Here is an 18,179-nt window from a genome sequence, read left to right as displayed (position 1 = left end):
CTCCATAAGTGTCCCTTCTCCTCACCCTTCTCCAGCACCCATCTGTGGCAGATCTTCAAGGCTCTCGCACCCCACACTCCATCATAAAACACACTCTGGGCTTCATCAGTTCGCTTTGGAGTTGGAGCAGTCAGAGTTTGGCTTACACTCATCCTCTGCCACGTCCTCTCTTCCCTGTCTGGAATCCACAATCACCATCCTTACCTCAAGACAATGTTAGGTGCTTAGCCTGGAACCTGAAGGGTTTCAAGAGACACACTCTGAGAGGACCAGAGAGTAGGTAGGTGGCTCAGATTTAGCTCTACCAGAACCTGGTGGGTTGTGCATGGTGGGGCAGTGCTCAGTTTCTGGCAGATGCCACTAGAGGGCGGCAGCCATTAAAGCAATAATAGCCAGGCTCAGGTCCAGAATGACTCAGCTGACAGGAGAGGAGGCAGAAAAACATTTAGAGTGTATGTGTGTGTGTGTGTGTGTGTGTGTGTGTGTGTGTGTGTATGTGTGTGTGTGTGTGTTTATGTTTGTATGTGTTTGTGTGTTTGTATGTGTATTGTGTATGTTTGTGTGTCTCTGTGTTTGCATGTGTGTACTTGTAATGTGTTTGTGTTTATGTTTGTATGTGTTTATGTGTTTGTATGTGTATTTGTGTGTGTCTGTGTGTGTTTGCATGTGTATTTGTGTGTGTTAGTGTATCTGTGTGTGTTTGCATGTGTATTTGTGTGTGTGTTTGTGTGTGTGTTTGTGTGTGTGTCTGTGTGTTTGCATGTGTGTGTTTGTAATGTGTTTGTGAGTGTTTGTGTGAGTGTGTTTATGTGTGTTTGTATGTATACTTGTGTGTGTGTCTGTGTGTGTCTCTGTGTTTATATGTGTATTTGTGTGTGTCTCTGTGTATGTGCCTGTGTGTGTTTGTGTATGTGTCTGTGTGATTGCATATTGTATTTGTAATGTATTTGTGTATATGTTTGTATCTGTGTGTATGTTTGTATGTGTTTGTGTGTTTGCCTGTATGTATTTGTGTGTGTTTATGTGTTTATAAGTGTGTGTTTGTGTATGTTTGTGTGTGTGTTTGTGAGTGTGTTTATGTGTGTTTGTATGTGTGTGTGTCTGTGTATTTGTGTGTGTGTGTGTCTGTATATGTGCCTGTGTGTGTTTGTATGTGTATTTGTGTGTGTGTGTCTCTGTGTGTGTGCCTCTGTGTGTGTGTGTGTGTGTGTGTGTGTAGGGAAAACAATGACAATAAGAGAAACAAAACAAACAAACAAAACCCAACCCTCAAACCCAGTTTTTCTTTCTCCTGGGAGACAAATGAGTGTGTAAATAGTGAAAATAAAACAGGGACTTTCATAACACACCACCTGCTAACTTGAGTTTTCATATAGGCTACTTTTTTTTAAAGCCCTTATAAAAGATAGAGCGGATACGATTTGGGGCCTGTGTGATTGGGTGCCCCAAGGTGATGCCTCGGGCTGCTACCAAGGACTCCATCCTTGCAGATGCACGTATAAAATAACTTTATTGGTCAGGTTAGCCACCATTCATGCTTGCTTCGCTGAGGACCCTTTATAGAGACATGATGGTGTTTGCATGCAGGAGCTTCCCATGAGCCCCGGGCAGGGCAGCCGTGCTCCATCCGTGGCACTCCCTGGTTGAAACAAGCTGGTTTGGCTTTTGTGGATTTCAGGTTCTGGAACCGATGACACAGTCTAAGCACCCTGCCCCACCCTGTCTTTTTCAGAGAAGCTTGCTCCTAAGTGCACACAGAGTCAGGGGTCTAAGGCATCTGGGCAGGAACCCACCTCAGGGACCCACCTCCGGCTAAGATCTGGCTTCCCAGATGACACTATCCCAGTGGGGTCTAGAAGAATCTGTTGGTTGTACCTAGGCAACATCACCTTTAAAAAGGAGAATACGGGGTTGCTCTCTGACAAACTACAAATCGCAGGCACCATCAGGCATAAGGTGTGGCTCCATAGTGTGAAGGCAGAGGGAGCCAGGCCTAGTGTAGGCAAGACTTGGGCCTGGCTGGGGCTTCTTGTACCCCAGTGAGCATTTCCAGTAGAGCTGGTACTTTAAACTCTAGCTTTAGGGACAAGCCAGTTATTGAGATTACCCGCTAGCAGGTTAGCAGGTAGGTCCTCAGCTGGTGGAGTCTGCCTCTGCCATCTGTGCAACAAATCTACATACTTGGATCAAAGGACAGGCAGAGGCTCTTTCTCATGTTTTGAAGACCACACTTACCCCTTCGATACTAAAAGCCCAAGAAGGAGTGCAGATCGTGTTGGGTCAGATGAAATCGGAGAGGCGGCTGCTCCTTCAGTTCTGCTATTCTGAGGTGTCCCTTCCCCATCTTATTATGGATACTGGTAATGACCACCGGACCCTTCCCTCCTCTGACAGAGCCTCCATTATAAAGCTGGTTATCCCCTCTGCTAGCAAGTCGTGCCTGCCGCCATTATGCTGTTCAGTATGGTGACTTAAAGTCAGCTGAGGTTGGGTGTGTGTGTGTGTGTGTGATGATTTTAGACATCCTTTTAACCTCAGATAATAGTGTGACCTTTCTCCACAGGTTGTTAAAAGCTACCCATCGGCCTTGGGCTGTGTGTGTCTCCTGACTGCCTAAGACATTAGAAGAAGCCTCAGTCAAAGTGGGCAAAGATGGTGAGCTGGGCAAGAGGTATGCTTGATGTTTTCAGGAGCAAGGAGTAGGAGCCCAGAGCAACTGCAGAAGCAGCTGGCCATGCTGTTGAGCATAGCTCAAAAAGTCAGATTGTCTGGAAATGGTTATATGCTATTATCTGAGCAAGGTAATGGTCTGCCAGACTAGGTCATGGGGAAGGCTGAGGGATAGTAAGATTTGGGGGCTAGACTCTATGGCTATTTCTTTTTACCACCACGTTCATCCCCTGCAGAAACTGGCCTGGCCCCTGATCCCACCTAACTTTGCCTATTGGAAGGAGACTGAATAAGATCCTGTGGACTTCTGTCACATGCTTGTCCCAGACCATCCAGCAAAAGCCAAACCAGACCTTCAAGCCGAATGCAGCGGGGTGGCAGGGCGTGTGCCCGGAGCCCGGTGCTCGGTACCCAGAGCCCAGAGCCCAGAGCCCAGAGCCCAGAGCCCAGAGCCCAGAGCCCAGAGCCCAGAGCCCAGAGCCCAGAGCCCAAGGCAAAGCCCCTCAGATCTCGATGAGGCTGGCGAGGCGCAGGCAGAGTGGGGCGTCCACCGGCATGGCGCTACGCTTGATCTCGTTCCCATCAAGGCGTAGCACCTGCAGCTTGGAGAAGTTCATGACGTCCACCACCGTGCAGAAGCTGCTGATGGAGAATTCTGGGGGGACAAGAAGGGTGGGCAGGTGAGAGAAGCCCAGCTTAGGAACCAGTTATAAAACGGGCACAGAGGACCCCTTTGAATCCGCCGAAATAAAGAGTGAAGACTGGAGTGGGGTGAGGTGGAAGAGTTGAGACGGGGGCTAAAGTATTCTAGAATTGGAGTCAGACAGATTGGCACTGTTGGGGACTGTGCTGGGAGTGTGAGCTCAACCTACTACTCCCCTATTCCCCCCTCTGCTTTGCTCCCCAAATATCCTGGGTTTCTTTCCTTGTTTTTTTTTTTCCTTCCCTGTTTGTGGGCAGCAGGGGGAAGCAGAGGGTAAGTGGAGCTCACAGCATCTCTGAAAGCTTGGCTGCTTCTGGAAGGACGGCTTTGCCCGATGGCTGCGCACTACAAGAAGGCCGCTCCAGGAATGGGGGCACAGCATTCATGAACATTTCCTGTCATTTTGCAGGTACAGAAAGTAGTAGGAAGTGAAAGAGAGAAACGGCCTCTTGGCCATTTCTCGTCTCTTGGCCTTAGAGATGAGTGTCTGGGTGCTGGAGCCTTCAGGGAGCTAGAAGGAGAGGGCTGGCTGGAAGTGCCAAAGTCAAATAAATAGCTAGGTATGCTAGCAAGCAGATGTCTGTGAGTTCGAGGCCAACCTGAACTACATAGTGAGTTCCAGGACAGTTAAGGCTACACAGAGTGACCCTGTCTCAATAAATAAATAAATAAATAAAACCCTAAACCAAACAAAATCAAACAAATAACTCCCCTGCCTCTTTGTATGACCACATAGGCCTTTTTTACTTTGGGGGACAGGGTCTCGTATAGTCCAGACCACCCTCAAACTTACTATGTAGCTAAGCATAGCCTCAGACTCCAGATTCTCCTGTGTCACCTCCTGAGTGTGGGTTACTACAGTGTGTATCATCACACCTTGTAGCCTGCCTTGTTTATTTAATTTTTTTTTTCAATTTGTGTGTGTGTGTGTAGTATGTACATGTGTGTATCGTGTTTGCATATACTGCAACACCTGTATATGTGTTCACATATGTACTCGAGGCCCAAGGCTTATGTCAGGAATCCTCGTCAACCGCCCACCCTCACTGGGCTAAGGTCATTCAGTAAAACCCAGAAGGTAGCTCTACTCTCGGTAAGGAGCTATCTTGCCTTAGGGATCATTCATCTTCTGAGGTTAGAATTACAGACTGTCACCACCACTGGGGACTGTCCAGCTTCTGAAGCCCTGCCCCTTACCTCCCCACTTCCACAGGCCCTTCACAGGCCCTGAGTGTCCTGTGTGTCCTTCCCAGAGACCTTGTAGGTTCTGAGGATCTGAACTTTGGACTGGGGGTGTGGTGGGGACAGGGACAGAGCCATCCCTTTAGGCTGTGATCTCTTTTTATTCTCTGAAGTCTCTGGGGACTCTTTTGTAGAAGTGTCCCCCAAAGCCATAAAACAGACATGGTAGTTCTGGGTCATCTCAACACAACACTTCCCACAGATGTTTCTGCTGTCCTCTCGGATGAGATCACAGTCTACTACTGTCAGTAATCTGAAAGGAAAAGAAGATAACCAAGATCCCAGTTCAAACTCCAAAAGTGACCGAAAGTCCTCACTGGAAGCTGAGACCCCTGTCAGGGCTACCTTCCTTGCACTTGGCCCTCCAGAAGGGCACTTGTCATTTTCTGTGAACTGGTTTAGAATGAGGTAGCGTGTGTGTGTGTGTGTGTGTGTGTGTGTGTGTGTGTGTGTGTGTAAGGGGGTCTGGCATGAACATCATTCACAGATACGTTGCTGGCATAGAACAGGGCCAGCTTTGTCCCACCAGAGACTTCCCTCATCTTGCAAAGGTGTCTGAAACTATAATCAGAATCGATCTGGTAGTAGCTAACCCACTTTTTAGAGACAATGGGGGTTCCTCCTGAGGGAGGTAGGGAGAGTAAAAGTTGAGGTTCCCAAGAAAGATGGCACAGAAGGCTGAGGAAGAACGTGGTTTCGAGTTAGCACTGTCAGGTGCTTTTTAGTCTCCACTAAGAATTGCCGGAGATGGGTTGGTATGCTGTAATAAACCTCGCTGCACTGCATACGAATACAGAATTCAGGCCCAGAGAAGAATTAGGTCCTGGGAAGAGTGGGACCATGAAATACGCTATGAGGAGGAGCAGACCATCTGAGATGCTCTTTGGTATTTCCCTTCTGGTCCTTGGGAACGGATTGAGTGGTATAGTGCAGGTGGGGCTTGGGTCTGCGATCTGTGTACAGGGGCCAAGGGGACATGAGGTGGCTGAGCTTCATTTGTCACTTTCAGTCCTACTTGGGACTGAGCTAGAGGTCAGGACATGGAGCCTGCAGACTGTGCTAGCCTCCAAGCTCCCAGTTGTGGGCACATTCATGTGAGCCGTACCTGTGAGCCACTAGACACAGCATTTTGCCCAGATATTCATGGGGGAGCACCCCTCCACACACCTTCCTCAAGCCCACAGTAGATCAGGGCTTCTGTCAGGAGGCCCTGGCAGACATTTTTCCAGCCCAGATTAAATACTGAGTCTTTCCAAATTCCAATTTCCAGTCCTGCCCCACTCCACTGGATCCCACAGCTTCCAAATAACATTCCATGGCTCTGTCTGCTCCACCACCCTCCTCCTGCCAGGTTGGAAAATCTGAGGGAGGTATTGGAGGGAGGTGTGTGTGTGTGTGTGTGTGTGTGTGTGTGTGACTGCTGTCTAGTCTCCTGAAGGCTTGGAGCTTCTGTTCTGTGTCTCCCCCTTACCACACCTTCACCCCAACATGGTCACTGGCTGCCAGTGCAGGAAGACCTCCTTCCTGGTTACCCAGAGTGTGTGGTAGGCAAGCTAGGGAACCATTTCCTGTATCAGAGCTGGGTTGTCCCTGTTCTCAGTCAGAGATGTCTGACTTTAGGTCTTTTACAAAAGGCAGGGGTTGGGGGATTCTACCTTCCTTAGTCTGGGTGGCCTGGCTTTTCTTTTACTGTCCCAATCATGACAACTCAGAAAACAAGCCCCCAGGCGATGTCTGTGGACTCTAAAATGGCAACAAGAGGGTAAGCTGACACTGTTAGCAGGGATTGACACATGGCTTACTGATTCGAGAATGATAAGGCATGGGGGTTACTTTGCTTATTAAAGAGAAACTGAGAGAGAGAGAGACTTAGGAATAACCAGGAAGGGAGGAATTAGGTCCAAACCTGGCTCATAGGGATTTGGGGTAGCTGCTGACATTTCCCAGGGGTTTGAACAGAGAGCTTTCTTGCAGGGCCTCTGGACAACTTCCGATCAGCTTTTGGGAGAGGGGTTGCCTTGTATCTGATTGGATATTTCTGCGTAAAGACACAAGGGTGACTAGATGCTGTGACAAGTCTATCCTTTCTCTCTCCTGTCTCTCTGATTGGAGAGTCAGGCATTGGCTCATGCACTCTTTCCAGGGTGCCTTTCTGCCACATGTTCAGAGGTACAGCATATGGTGTGACATTTCGTATAGGATAACTCTTCTGGATTCAAAGTCGGTGGCAGGGTGGGACATAAAGCTGTGAGATGATGCCAAACTCTGGCAGTGTGTGATATCTTTAAAGTAGATTAAATGACTCCCACTGTCACCTTGGGACTAACAGAACTCTTCCCCCAAAAGAGAGACTTTAAGTAAAAGCCAGCCTAGGAGATGTGTAACAGTGCCTTGCTGTTTAAATGAAAGGACCAGAAAGATAGCTTTTGACTTCAGAGTCCCATTGCAACCTCCCCGATTCCCCCTGAGGAAGGCTGTCTGGATGTTAACATCTTGTTAAATGACTGATCTGTCGTCTCCTGAGAAGAGAGAGGGAGCAGGAGAGGACAGGACTGGGTCTCCCTGTGCTTTGTTCACTCATTCCTTCTCAGCAGGCTGAAAGAACTTCAAAGCCCACTGCCTGGTCCTTCCAGGCCTCCTCTCCACAGAGCAGAGAACTGAGCCACAGAGGGAGGGAGGCTAAATGCTGACATGGGGGTGGGGTGGGGGGTGGTACTTTCCAGCTGTGAACAAGACATCAAAAGCCACTGGGGTAATACAAGCACGCTCTGGACATCAGATCCTAACGGAAAGAGGCTGAAAGGCCTCTAGTCAATCATAAATTCATTTTTTTATCCCTCAGTCTCAGAGAGGTAGTCCTGCCTGTGCAGGGACGTTCTTCTAAAACACACAATCCTGTGCTCTTTCCCCAAGGCTTCTGGGTGGCCAGGCTCATGTTGCCTCAGAGAGGACCTTTGCCTGGCCACCAGGAGCTCCTTGGACTCCAGGGAGAACCGGCGAGAAGTCCCACATTCAGTTCTGGGAGGGCTGCCCATTTTCGTTCATCAACTGGTAAGTTTGAAAAACAAACAGCAAAACAGGAGACTAGCTGTGCAGTCGTGTGTGTGTGTGTGTGTGTGTGTGTGACAGTCTGCATCCTCTGGTGACTGTGAGGATGCTCAGGGACCTTGGCTTCTTACCAGCCCAGTCACCCCCTAAGGCACACCCTGAAAGAGAACACCAAGTCTCCGTGAATATCCGTCCCCCAGAGCAGTGCTTCCCAACCTTCCTGATGCTGTGATCCTTTAACACAGCTCCTCATGTTGTGGCGTCCCCCAACTGTAAAATCATTCTCATTGTTACTTCCTCACTGTAATCATGCTACTGTTATGAATCAGAATCAGAGATGCAGGTTATCTGATGTGTGGATATCTCACAGGATATCTCTTGTGAAAGGGTCATTAAACACTCTCAGGGGTTGGGACCCACAGGTTGAGAACTCTGCTCTAAAGTTTCCTTAAACTTTTTCTCAGTGCTCCTAAACCATGCATCCCCAGCTGTCTCCAACCCATGATTTGTTAAGTGGCTGGTTCTTCCCACCAATTCCCCATGCTAATTGTCTTCATCCCGCCTCCCTCCAGCCCATGTGCTCACCTTGAGACTCTTAGACTGAATCTTGCTTCTCCTAGGCTGTGGTCTTTGTAAGTCATCTCTCTTACCTCGCTGGAGGACCAGTGTGCACCTAGCTGACTACAAGGCTTTGGCCGTTGGTGTACTTGATCATTTGGTTCCCTGTGCTTATCTTTTTGGTGTTCCCATTAGCATTCGAGGAGTCCCCTCCCTCCCCCGGACCTCACCGTTGATCCTGTTGCCCTGGAGGTAAAGGTTCTCCAGATTGGTGTTGACAGGGGGGATCTTCTGCAGTTGGTTGTAGGACAAGTCTAGCTCTAGAAGGCTGCTGGAATTGAAGGTGTTGGTAGCAAGGCCGTTGTTAGTGAGACTGTTGTGTGACAGCCGGACGTACAGCAGCTTGGGTGACCCCCGGAAGTAGCTGTCAGGGACGGTGTAGACATTGTTGTGCTCTAGGTACAGCTGCTCCAGGGCTGAAGGGAGACCGTCGGGTACCCTCCGAAGGTGGTTATAACTCAGGTCTAATAGGATCAGGGACCGGAGGCCTCTCATGGAACTCCCCACTTCCTGGATCTCATTGTGATGGAGATATAAGGCCGTGAGGTTCTCCAGGCCCTCCAGAGCATTGTTGGGGACCCGTGAGATCTGGTTGTGATCCAGATGGAGCTCTCTCAGGGATCGAGGCAGCGGGCCGGGCATCCGGGTCAGGTTGTTGTGGTCCAGGTAGAGTCTCTCCAAGTGCCTCAGCTTGGAGAACACCTTCCTGCCTACCTTGTCACTGGTAATCTGGTTACCGTGTAGAGCGATCCAGAGGAGCCCGGTGGCATTGTCAAAGACACCTTCCTGGATGGCAGAGATCTGGTTGTTCTGGAAGTAGACGTACTTCATGCGGGAGGGCACAAAGGGCAGGTACTTGAGGTTCCGGTTGTCACAGTACATGGCTGTGGGGAAGTTGGGGGGACAGTCGCATTCTTGGGGACAATCACGGGGCTCTGGCGGAGGTGGTGCACCGTAGGCATAGGCTGGGCCTTCCTCCACTCCGTAGGGGTAAGGCTCGGAGGGCTCGTAGGGGTAAGGGTCGTAGGGGTCATAGTAGGTGGACTGCTGGTTTCGGAGGTATTGGATCCACCAGTGAGAGTCTTCATCATACTGGCCCTGGGAAAGAGAGCAGAGCCCGGCCAACAGCAGGATCGAGGCCCACTGCATTTCGTCTCTGCAGAAAGGGAGAGGACAGAGCAAGAGGGGGCATGAGTGAAGGTGCAAGGGGGGCAGTTGGGTGGCTCAGGCTGGCCATAGGCTCTGAACCATGCAGATGATGCTGTAACTACAGTCAAGCACCAGAGAGCAGGAGCTGAGCTTCCTCCCCACCCCCAGGCGCCTCCTCCTACTGGCTCTGCACACCTGTGGAGCTCGGCCTGGGTATCCGGAGGTCAGTGTTTTAGCTTCTGGTCTTGCAGCAATGAAAAGGGCCTGAGATTAGAGAAGAGCCTGAGAGGCGTGGGCTGCAGTTTTGGGAAGGACAGGTCCTTCTCATCCTCCAGCACCCGAGGGTCTGCTGCTGAAGCTGAGAACCTTGCAGTCTCTCTGCCTGTTCCCCCCCTCCCCCACTTATATACCTTTCTGTATATGGCGGGATACCCTGAGGCCTGAACTCCCATCTAGTTTGGACTTGCAGGGAAATTTTTTTCTGTGAGTCCAAGGACATGAGACTCCTAGTTCTACCCGTGTCCAGGAAGCCTCTAGAAAGGACTGAGACTCCAAAGGGGAATAGTTGAGTTACTTCCTGAAGATCCTTTGGGTCTCGTGGGCAGCCTGGGGGTTTGTGGTCCTGAGTGTGTGGGAGGGTGTGGCTCCCCTGTGGCCACCACAAGGTCTGGGCTACTCTCCAAAGTGCCATCGCCTGTGAGTCGTCTGGGTGAGAAAAAACGCAATGGTTAGCAGCTTGTGGCTGAGTGTGTAGCCAGACTTCAGTCTTTCCAGACTGGGGACCCAGTATGGCTCTAATGATTGTCTTCTGGGATGACTGTAATGTGTCTAGTCTGGTCTGCTTCTCTCTTCTGTGGTCCTGAAGACTGGAGGACTCCTCTCACCCACCATGGGGCTTTCAAGAGCCATGTGAGAGGCAACGGAAATAAATTAGGAACACTGAGAACTGGAATAGAAATGGAAGGGAAGGAGGGGAGCCAGGAAGGGGTTTAGTACCCCTTTTTCAGACAGGGTCTCCCTACACTGCTTTGGCTGTCCTGGAACTCACTATATGGACCAGGCTGGCCCCGAACTCCCAGAGATCCACCTGTCTCTGCCTCTTGAGTGCTAGAGTTAAAGGCATGTACCACATATGAGGCATACCTTCTCCTCTTCTAAGCTCCCTCCTTCAAGTGATGTCACCTGGCTTTCCAGGCTCAGTTATCATCCACACTGCTAAAAAGCCTGCTGCATTAGAGCTTGCTAGCAAGATAGACAAGACATGCTGGGGCCTCCGGAAGGGAATCTGCAGTTGTAAATTGATGGTGGGGGGCCAGGGGTGTCATATTTGACCTGGGTACTCTACCCTGGGCTCCTATAGCCAGTGCACTGCATCATTCCTAAGAGAAGGGGGATCTCCCGGGACACAACTATTAAGACAAAATGCTTAGAATCTCTCCTGGTGCTCTCGCCATTGGGCTGTGCTGGGGTTGGCAGCTGTGGACAGGACAGTCCTATGAACCGAAGAGAGGAGACCCAACTATAACAGTCAAACTACTCCATTTCTGGGCAGCATCCCTGTTGGGCCCTTCTGTTCCCTCAAAACAGTTCCCTTATGACTCTTCATCCCACCGTTCCCTGGATGGATCAGGACGGGCTCCCTGGCTCATCCCTGGGCAGCCACAGTCCATGAACAAAGGGCCACAGTGTTTCTGAGGAGCAGACTCAACTGCCCACTGCCTAGGATGCTGGCTGGTCCCTGACTTGGGCCAGGAGAGAAGACGGATGGAGCGGCCCATTGCCAAGAGAGCATTTTTCCATGCACAGCCCTGGGCTGCTGCAGGACGACCAAGGTGACTGTTTAGAGAGGGCTGGCACACTAAGCCTCTGTCCATTTCATCCCTCCTTCAGACTAGGCACTTTGGCAGAAGGGGACTACCTTCTTCTTCAAGGCTCAGCTTTCCATGGGGCTCCATGCCCAGCCACAGTGGCTTCCCCTCAGAGGTACAGTGGCTGGAAGGGCTTAGTAGGAGTGCAGGCCTGTCCTTATCCCACCCGATCTAGAATGTGGCTTCAGGGTTGCACACCCTTAAATGGTTTCTTGTTGTGCTAGAGACCCTCTGTTCAGTGTGAAGGTTTCAAGAGTGATTCTCTCAGACTTGGAGATCCTGACTCAGGAGCTACCAATATACTATTTTGTTTCTCCATTCTGGGGAAACTCTCTCCTAACAGAGCTGAGGTCAAACTGAAAACCATCTCCTAGCCTAAGTGGTCCACCACTCCATCCATGATTCCTTGGATCAATTCTTTATTCTCTCCCCTTTACCCCAAGGACACACATGTTACGCAAAGCCTGTCCTCTAATATTTGGGCACCATACCCCTCTCTCAGAGATTTCTGGGACATTCAGAGACTATTCTTCAAAGTGCCCTGAGTCCCAGCATACTGGAATCCATGGGTAGCAACCGTGAGGCTTTGCAATTTTCTTCATGTTTTCATGTCAGTGAAACAGAGCCCCCCAACACCCACAAGGAGCTGTAGAAGACAGGTAACATGCCGGAGCCCGTGTCCCCTGCCGTGGCCTCTCTTCAGCATCCCTGGAAGGCATGGACCAGGTGGGAAGAAAAACTCATCTCTGCCCACTCTTCTCTCCAACCTTGTCCTTCCCCCTTGTTTCTCTTTACTGAACTGCAATGGATCAAACCTAAAGAAATAGGACCACACTTACCTTGGGTTGAACCGTTCACAGAGACCACGTCCTTCTGTCTGGCCTCCTTGGGTTGGAGAATGTGGAGAGAGGGAAGAGAGAGGAGTGAGTGCTCACGGAGAGTGTGCAAGTCTGTGCCACGCCAGGCCCCGCCCCCAAATTCCTAATCAAATATCTTGAAGAGGGGCTGAGGAGCCTAAGCTGGCTTTTTCAATCCCATAAGGGGAGGAGCTCACACTCAGCTCTGCAAAATTCCGTCTGACCAAAGCTGTAAAAACCACCTTCTTTCCACTGGGTTATCTTCCCTGAAGCATTGGCAGCCTGAAGTCTGTTGCTGCTGAATGAGTTAGCGATGCCCCAGAAGTTATTTCTGCAGTTTCTTGTGTGGTGCCTGGATTTCTCATTAAGCCCGTAAAGCAGACACAGGAGAGGGAGGGCCAAGGTTTGGAGAAAGAGCCTTTTAACTCTTTCAGCAATCCTGGTCCTCTCAGGGAGCCTGTACTTATCTTTCTTGGCTCAAGCACCCCTTGGAGCCAGATGTTAGACTAGTGGGTGGGAGAGCACGCTGGGTGGAGGGCTTGCTCTGGTTCTAGTTGATGGCGACCACTGAGACCTTTCTGCCATAGGAACAAATGGAAAATCAGGGACTCTTAACTATTATGCTTTACGAATGTGGAATAGCTATGCCAAGGGAAGATGAAACTAGAGAGATGGGCTGGCTCTAGACAGTGGGGAGGCTTTAAGAGCATAGAAAAGATTTTAGCCTAAATATTTAAAACGGTGTTTTAGTGAGGGAGACTTACTAGAATCTGACTTACCTCCTGACAAGGTTTTATTTTATTTTATGTGTATGAGGAGTGTTTTGTCTTTGTACCACACGCATGCAGTGCCCATCGACCTCAGAAGAGGGCGTCAGATCTCCTGGAACTGGAGTCAGAGATGATTGTGAGCTGTTATGTGGGTGCTGGGAATTGAATCTGGGTCTTCTGGAAAAGCAGTCAGTGCTCTTACCTGCTGAGCTGGAGAAAGTCAAACATGACTGGACTTTAATTCAGCCCTTGGGTGGACAGTAGCACCACTACACAGTGTGGAAAGAGATGGAAGGCTAGAAAACGTAAGTTACACTTTGCCAAGTTAGATGCCGCTTAGACATTCCAGGGAAGAGGCAGACAGGCCGCTGGGTCTGAAACTGAGCTCAGAATTGAGGGACTAGGGGAAAACCCCTGAGAACCACGAGGCTGGCTTACACTGAGTCTAGTTAGCTTAGATGAGCAATAGGTCTAAATGCTCTTTCCTCAGAGTCCTGGCTCATATCCACACTGAAGAAACACCCTTTAATTTAAAGAAATACAAAGAGGGAAACTCTCAGAGGGTCTGAGTTTGAAAAGTTTAGAAGTGTCTGGGCAGACGGGGCTTTCAGTCGAGCTGTTGTTGAGTTAGTGAATGACTGCCAGGAAGGGGCATGTCTCCTACTCTAAAGTGTCTGTTTTGTGGGGGCTGAACATATAGTTCAGTGGTTAAGAGAACATGCCTGCTCTTCCAGAGGTCCTGAGTTCAATTCTCAGTAACCACATGGTGGCTCACAACCATCTGTAATGGGATCCGATGCCCTCTTCTGGTGTGTCTGAAGGCAGTGACAGTGTACTCACATACATATCTTTTTTTTAAGAGTCTGTTTTACATTTGTAATCTTATTTAATGACCATTGCATCATTTTGCACTGGAAATAGGACTCCTGATGCAGGGTGACTGACAGGGAAGAGGCTCAAAGAGTAAGGGTATGAGTTCAGTTTACATCACTTCACAACATACGTTTTTCTATAACTCTAGACCAGCAAATTGGCAGGGTGAAGGGGTGGTGACCATTCTGTTATCACGGCTGGGCTCACATATGGTGACATTCAAATAATCATAGCCGTCTGCTGTGCTGAAGCCGAGGCGTGTAAGGATGAGAGGATGCTGAGTGACAGGGGTTCCTGTCCATGCGTGTACTTTTATTTACATTTAGTAAAGAGGAACAGCCACCCTGTGTCAGACATGGTCCTAAGTGATGGGGACACAGAAGGCCTCAGTATAATGCATGCCCCCCGACAAAAGCATGTCTGATTTTGTTGGTAAGACAGAGTGGCATCAGGAGTTGGAAGGATAGTTCAGAGGTTAAGAGCACTGGATGCTCTTGCAGAAAGTCTCCGTTCAGTTCCCAGCACCCACTGGCAGCTCACAACTGTAACATCAGTTCCAGGAGATCTAACACCTCCTTTTGGTCTCTGTAGGTACCACACACACACACATGCGCAGCTCACACACAGACATGCACACACAAACAAACAGAAGAAGATGGAACGGCCTCAACGTGAGGAGGAAAATGAACAGACGATTTTCTAATCAATGAGAACTCAGCAGTGGACATTGGTCTTGCTGACTGGACTTAGTTGACACTTCTTATCCCCTCCTCCTCTTCCTCCTCTTCTTCCTCTTCCTCCTCCTTTTCTTCCTCTTCCTTCTCCTCCCACCTCCTCTTTGAAACAGGGTTTCTCTGTGAAGCCCTGGCTGTTCTGGAACTCACTTTGTAAATCATGCTGGCCTCGAACTTAGAGATACACCTACCTCTGCCTCCTAAGTGCTGGGATGAAAGGTGTGTGCCACCATGCCCAGCCAGTTGACACTTCTTAGATGGTCCCAGATAGCTCTGGGAAATCTACCTACCAAGTACAAATGTTTATTTTGTGAAATCCCAGCATCCCAACAAAAACTACATTTACTAACAGTGCAGATCAATAAGGGGCAAAATATCAATGGGAATCCTTCCCACGAGAGCTCTGTTAAAGACGTGTCTGGGCAGTCAGCTCTGCACCCGGCGTTCATTCCCCTACCACTGAGGCGGCCTGAAGGAAGCCTGGACCAGATGACTTTGAGGCAGAACCCTGAGGATCATGCACTGTCCAAAGTGCCTTGTTGTGACTCCAAGAGGAGGCTCTAACCTCTACTTTAACTGATACTCTGTTGTTCTAGGTCTGAGATGTAGGACCCCAGTGCTTAGCCTCTATATGAGAAGCCAAATACAGTACCAGATGCCCCCTGGGATGCAGAGAGACTCCATATGTAAGGATTCCATCTGTGAAACAGGTGTTTTCTTGAAGGTATTGAGCCAACACTGTCCAGTTACTGCAAACTAAAGAGATGGCCATAATATTCACTCAGTGTCCTCTGCCCCCAGCTTCAAGGGACTTAGTCAACATTCAGTAATTGGGAACTGAAGTTTGGGCTCAAACTCGCAGAGTGTCTTCAGTAATCAATCCTGGGTGGAGTAACCATTACGGACCGGGCCAGGAAAACTCTTGTCTTTCAAGCCAATTAAATTTTCCAGGGGTGCAGACCACTGTCGTTTCCTTCCTCCCCAGAAAAGGTCAGGTTAAACCACAGCCACCAGGCACAATTGATTGCTTCTGATGTTGGACCAACCCGTCCAGGAGGGATGAAATTACTTGTGACTCAAATCACACCAGTAAAGAGGTGGTGGCTTCAAACCCTTGTCTTTACTCCCCAAGGGACCTGTGTTAGTGACCTAGCCTTTGATCCCAGACAACCCAGCAATGGAGGAAAGACCAAAAGTCCACCCAAGTGAGATTTTTGACCAAACTTAAGGTCATTAGGAAGATGGCCATGCTAACGCAATCCAGGCCTTCTGGCCTATCCCAGAAGTCTCCTGACGCCATAGAGGGAATTTAACTAGTCTGATATTTCAATGGAAAATCTCAGTTACATTGGTACAACAAACAATGGTGCCCCAAAAGTTTCCAGGAGAGATGTTTTCCCTATCCGCTTGGCACTGAGGGCTCATTAAGAGTCTTCAGACAGTCTGCTCTTCCCAGAAGGATGAGACCGTTATGATGTTGAAGCTGTGGAAAGGCTTGTATTCCTTCATCTGGAAGAGGAGCAAGACCTCAGTTCTAAGTCCTAGGAGATGCTCTGAGGGTTCCAGACATTGTTCTACCAGTCTGTGTAAGATGACAGAGGGGGGCTCGGCTGTGGCACCAGGTGTCACTGAGATACCTTGAACACCTACCATACTGTTGGTATGGCAGAGTTGTAAGGTATGGCAGTAGGCCCCAGGCAAGGGAGCAATGTACTCCTCCTGGCCAGTGCCCCATGCTGCTCTTTCCTGGCCAAGGTGGCCAAGTGGTGGGCATGGGTTGTTAGAACATCTGTGAACACTATGACCTCAGCAAAGCCACCTACTTTAGCAGTGGGCTAGCTAGGACCTGTTGGAGCTGAGCCTGCCCTGCCAGAGGATAAGACCACACTATGAGCAGACGCCCGCCCATCTTTGTACTAGCTGCCATTTACAAACTATTACCAGCAGCCCACAGTACCTTGTGAGGTTGCTGAGAATTAAGTTCTTTGGTCTGGGTTTCAGTGTGGGAGGATGTGCAGTCTTAATGTGTGCAGAGTCAGGAAATTTTCTGAAGGTCTTTATGCAGCAAGTGTCCAAGCTAAGGCCATACAAGAAGCATCTAAGACTGTCCCCAGTAGGATGTTGCCTGTTCTTGGCCGGTGTCAGATCAAGTTCACCTTTACCCTCTTGGGAACCCAAGAACATTGCAATTCTTTGGCATGGAGATCCTTGTGTGTGAGGAACCTAACTGCCCTCTTCCTGCCTGTAGGGTGATTTCAGGACACCTCAGAGCTCTGCACTTTTTCTGGAAGAATTTCTCTAAGCATCACTTCAGATGCACCAGGACGGGCCAGTGAGTGGTGGCATCCATACACCCTCCACGGTGCTAATTGTGGAGTCCCAGGTTCTAGAGAGGATTAACACCAGGAAGCTACTGGGTGCTGTTCAGTCCACATCAGCAGGAGTTACCACATGCATATCCAACACATGCTGAAGCCGCCGGGGCAGTAGGTGGCCTCCGAGACAAAGTAGGAGCAGACGGTGCATACCATACATGAGAGGCAAAAGGGTACCCAGCTTCATGGCACATGTGAACTGGACTCCGGGCAGCAGCTAAGAAGCATCCTGCATCCTGCATTGCTATAAGCAGTAGGCTTGAAAGTCTTAGAGCTACACTGAAATGATTCAGGCCAGCGAGGGTCCATACCTGTACCCTAGGGTCTCTGCTGTGACTGAGGGGCTTAAGTGACATGTAAGGGCGGTGGCTGTGACTGCCGCCCTTCCTCACAGACTCATCTTCCTACAAAAGTGGAGGAATCAGTGAAGAACTTTCGATGCCACAGGAGCATGGAGAATGATTGTCCATAGAGAATGTCTGTCTGTCCATAACCCAGGCCACCCCTCTCCTGTCTGTCTATGACCCAGGCCACCCCTCCCCTGTCTGTCCATGACCCAGGCCACCCCTCCCCTGTCTGTCCATGACCCAGGCCATCTCTCCCCCTATCTGTCCATGACCCAGGCCACCTCTCCCCCTTGGCAAAATGATGGCCTCTGGAGGAAAAGACATTTCCACGTTTGTTATCTGAAGAGCTGGAACACTCTCTTGGGGCAATATATATTCCTCAACAAGACTGGGATGGTCTGGCCTAGAGCAGCCTTGTGCCTGCCTTGGGGATGCTGTGGTCACATTGCCTGGCCTCGGGGGCAGGGGGTCGGGTGCCAGAAGTATTCCTCTGCTGCCTTGCAGCCTACAGATGTGCTAGGCCAATGTTAGCTCCTTCATCTCTGAATCTGAAAAGCTTTAGGAACAAATGGGACTTGATAGAAACCCCTCCCTTTAATCAATAGCTGGTAGTTCAAGTCCCGTACTCCTTATATAACCAAGAAGCATGGGTTAAGTGACTACTGTATGCCCCAGAGAGAGCAGACTCTGCCTTGGCAAAGAGGGTCCTGGAGACATGAGTGTGAGGGGCTATTGGCAGGCCCAGGCTAGGAGGATGAACCTCCTCACAGAGAGTCACTTCAAGTTGTCTCTGGGACAGTGGTCATGGAGGTCTCTGTATGTCAGAAGCCAGGTATCGTCTAGACTTCTGTCAGCAAGAGCAACTTCTGCTCTGGAAGAAGAGCTAAGCAAGGCTCTCCTCCTAGCATGTAGCACCTTTCGTGAG

At 49.8% G+C, this 18,179-nt stretch overlaps 1 protein-coding gene across 1 annotated transcript; it reads right to left on the bottom strand.

Moving 5' to 3' along the window:
- Positions 1-1,491: 1,491 nt before the first annotated feature.
- Fmod (fibromodulin) lies at positions 1,492-12,388 on the bottom strand. Its single transcript, XM_076941208.1, has 3 exons — positions 12,138-12,388; positions 8,452-9,437; positions 1,492-3,325 (listed from the first exon to the last, which is right to left on the bottom strand). The coding sequence occupies exons 2-3, from the start codon at positions 9,428-9,430 to the stop codon at positions 3,174-3,176; spliced, it is 1,131 nt and encodes a 376-aa protein (XP_076797323.1). The 5' UTR covers positions 9,431-9,437; positions 12,138-12,388; the 3' UTR covers positions 1,492-3,173.
- Positions 12,389-18,179: the final 5,791 nt, after the last annotated feature.

Source organism: Arvicanthis niloticus, chromosome 10 (genome assembly GCF_011762505.2).
Source record: "Arvicanthis niloticus isolate mArvNil1 chromosome 10, mArvNil1.pat.X, whole genome shotgun sequence".
Classification (NCBI taxonomy): domain Eukaryota; kingdom Metazoa; phylum Chordata; class Mammalia; order Rodentia; family Muridae; genus Arvicanthis; species Arvicanthis niloticus.
This window is presented reverse-complemented; position numbering and strand designations above follow the sequence as displayed.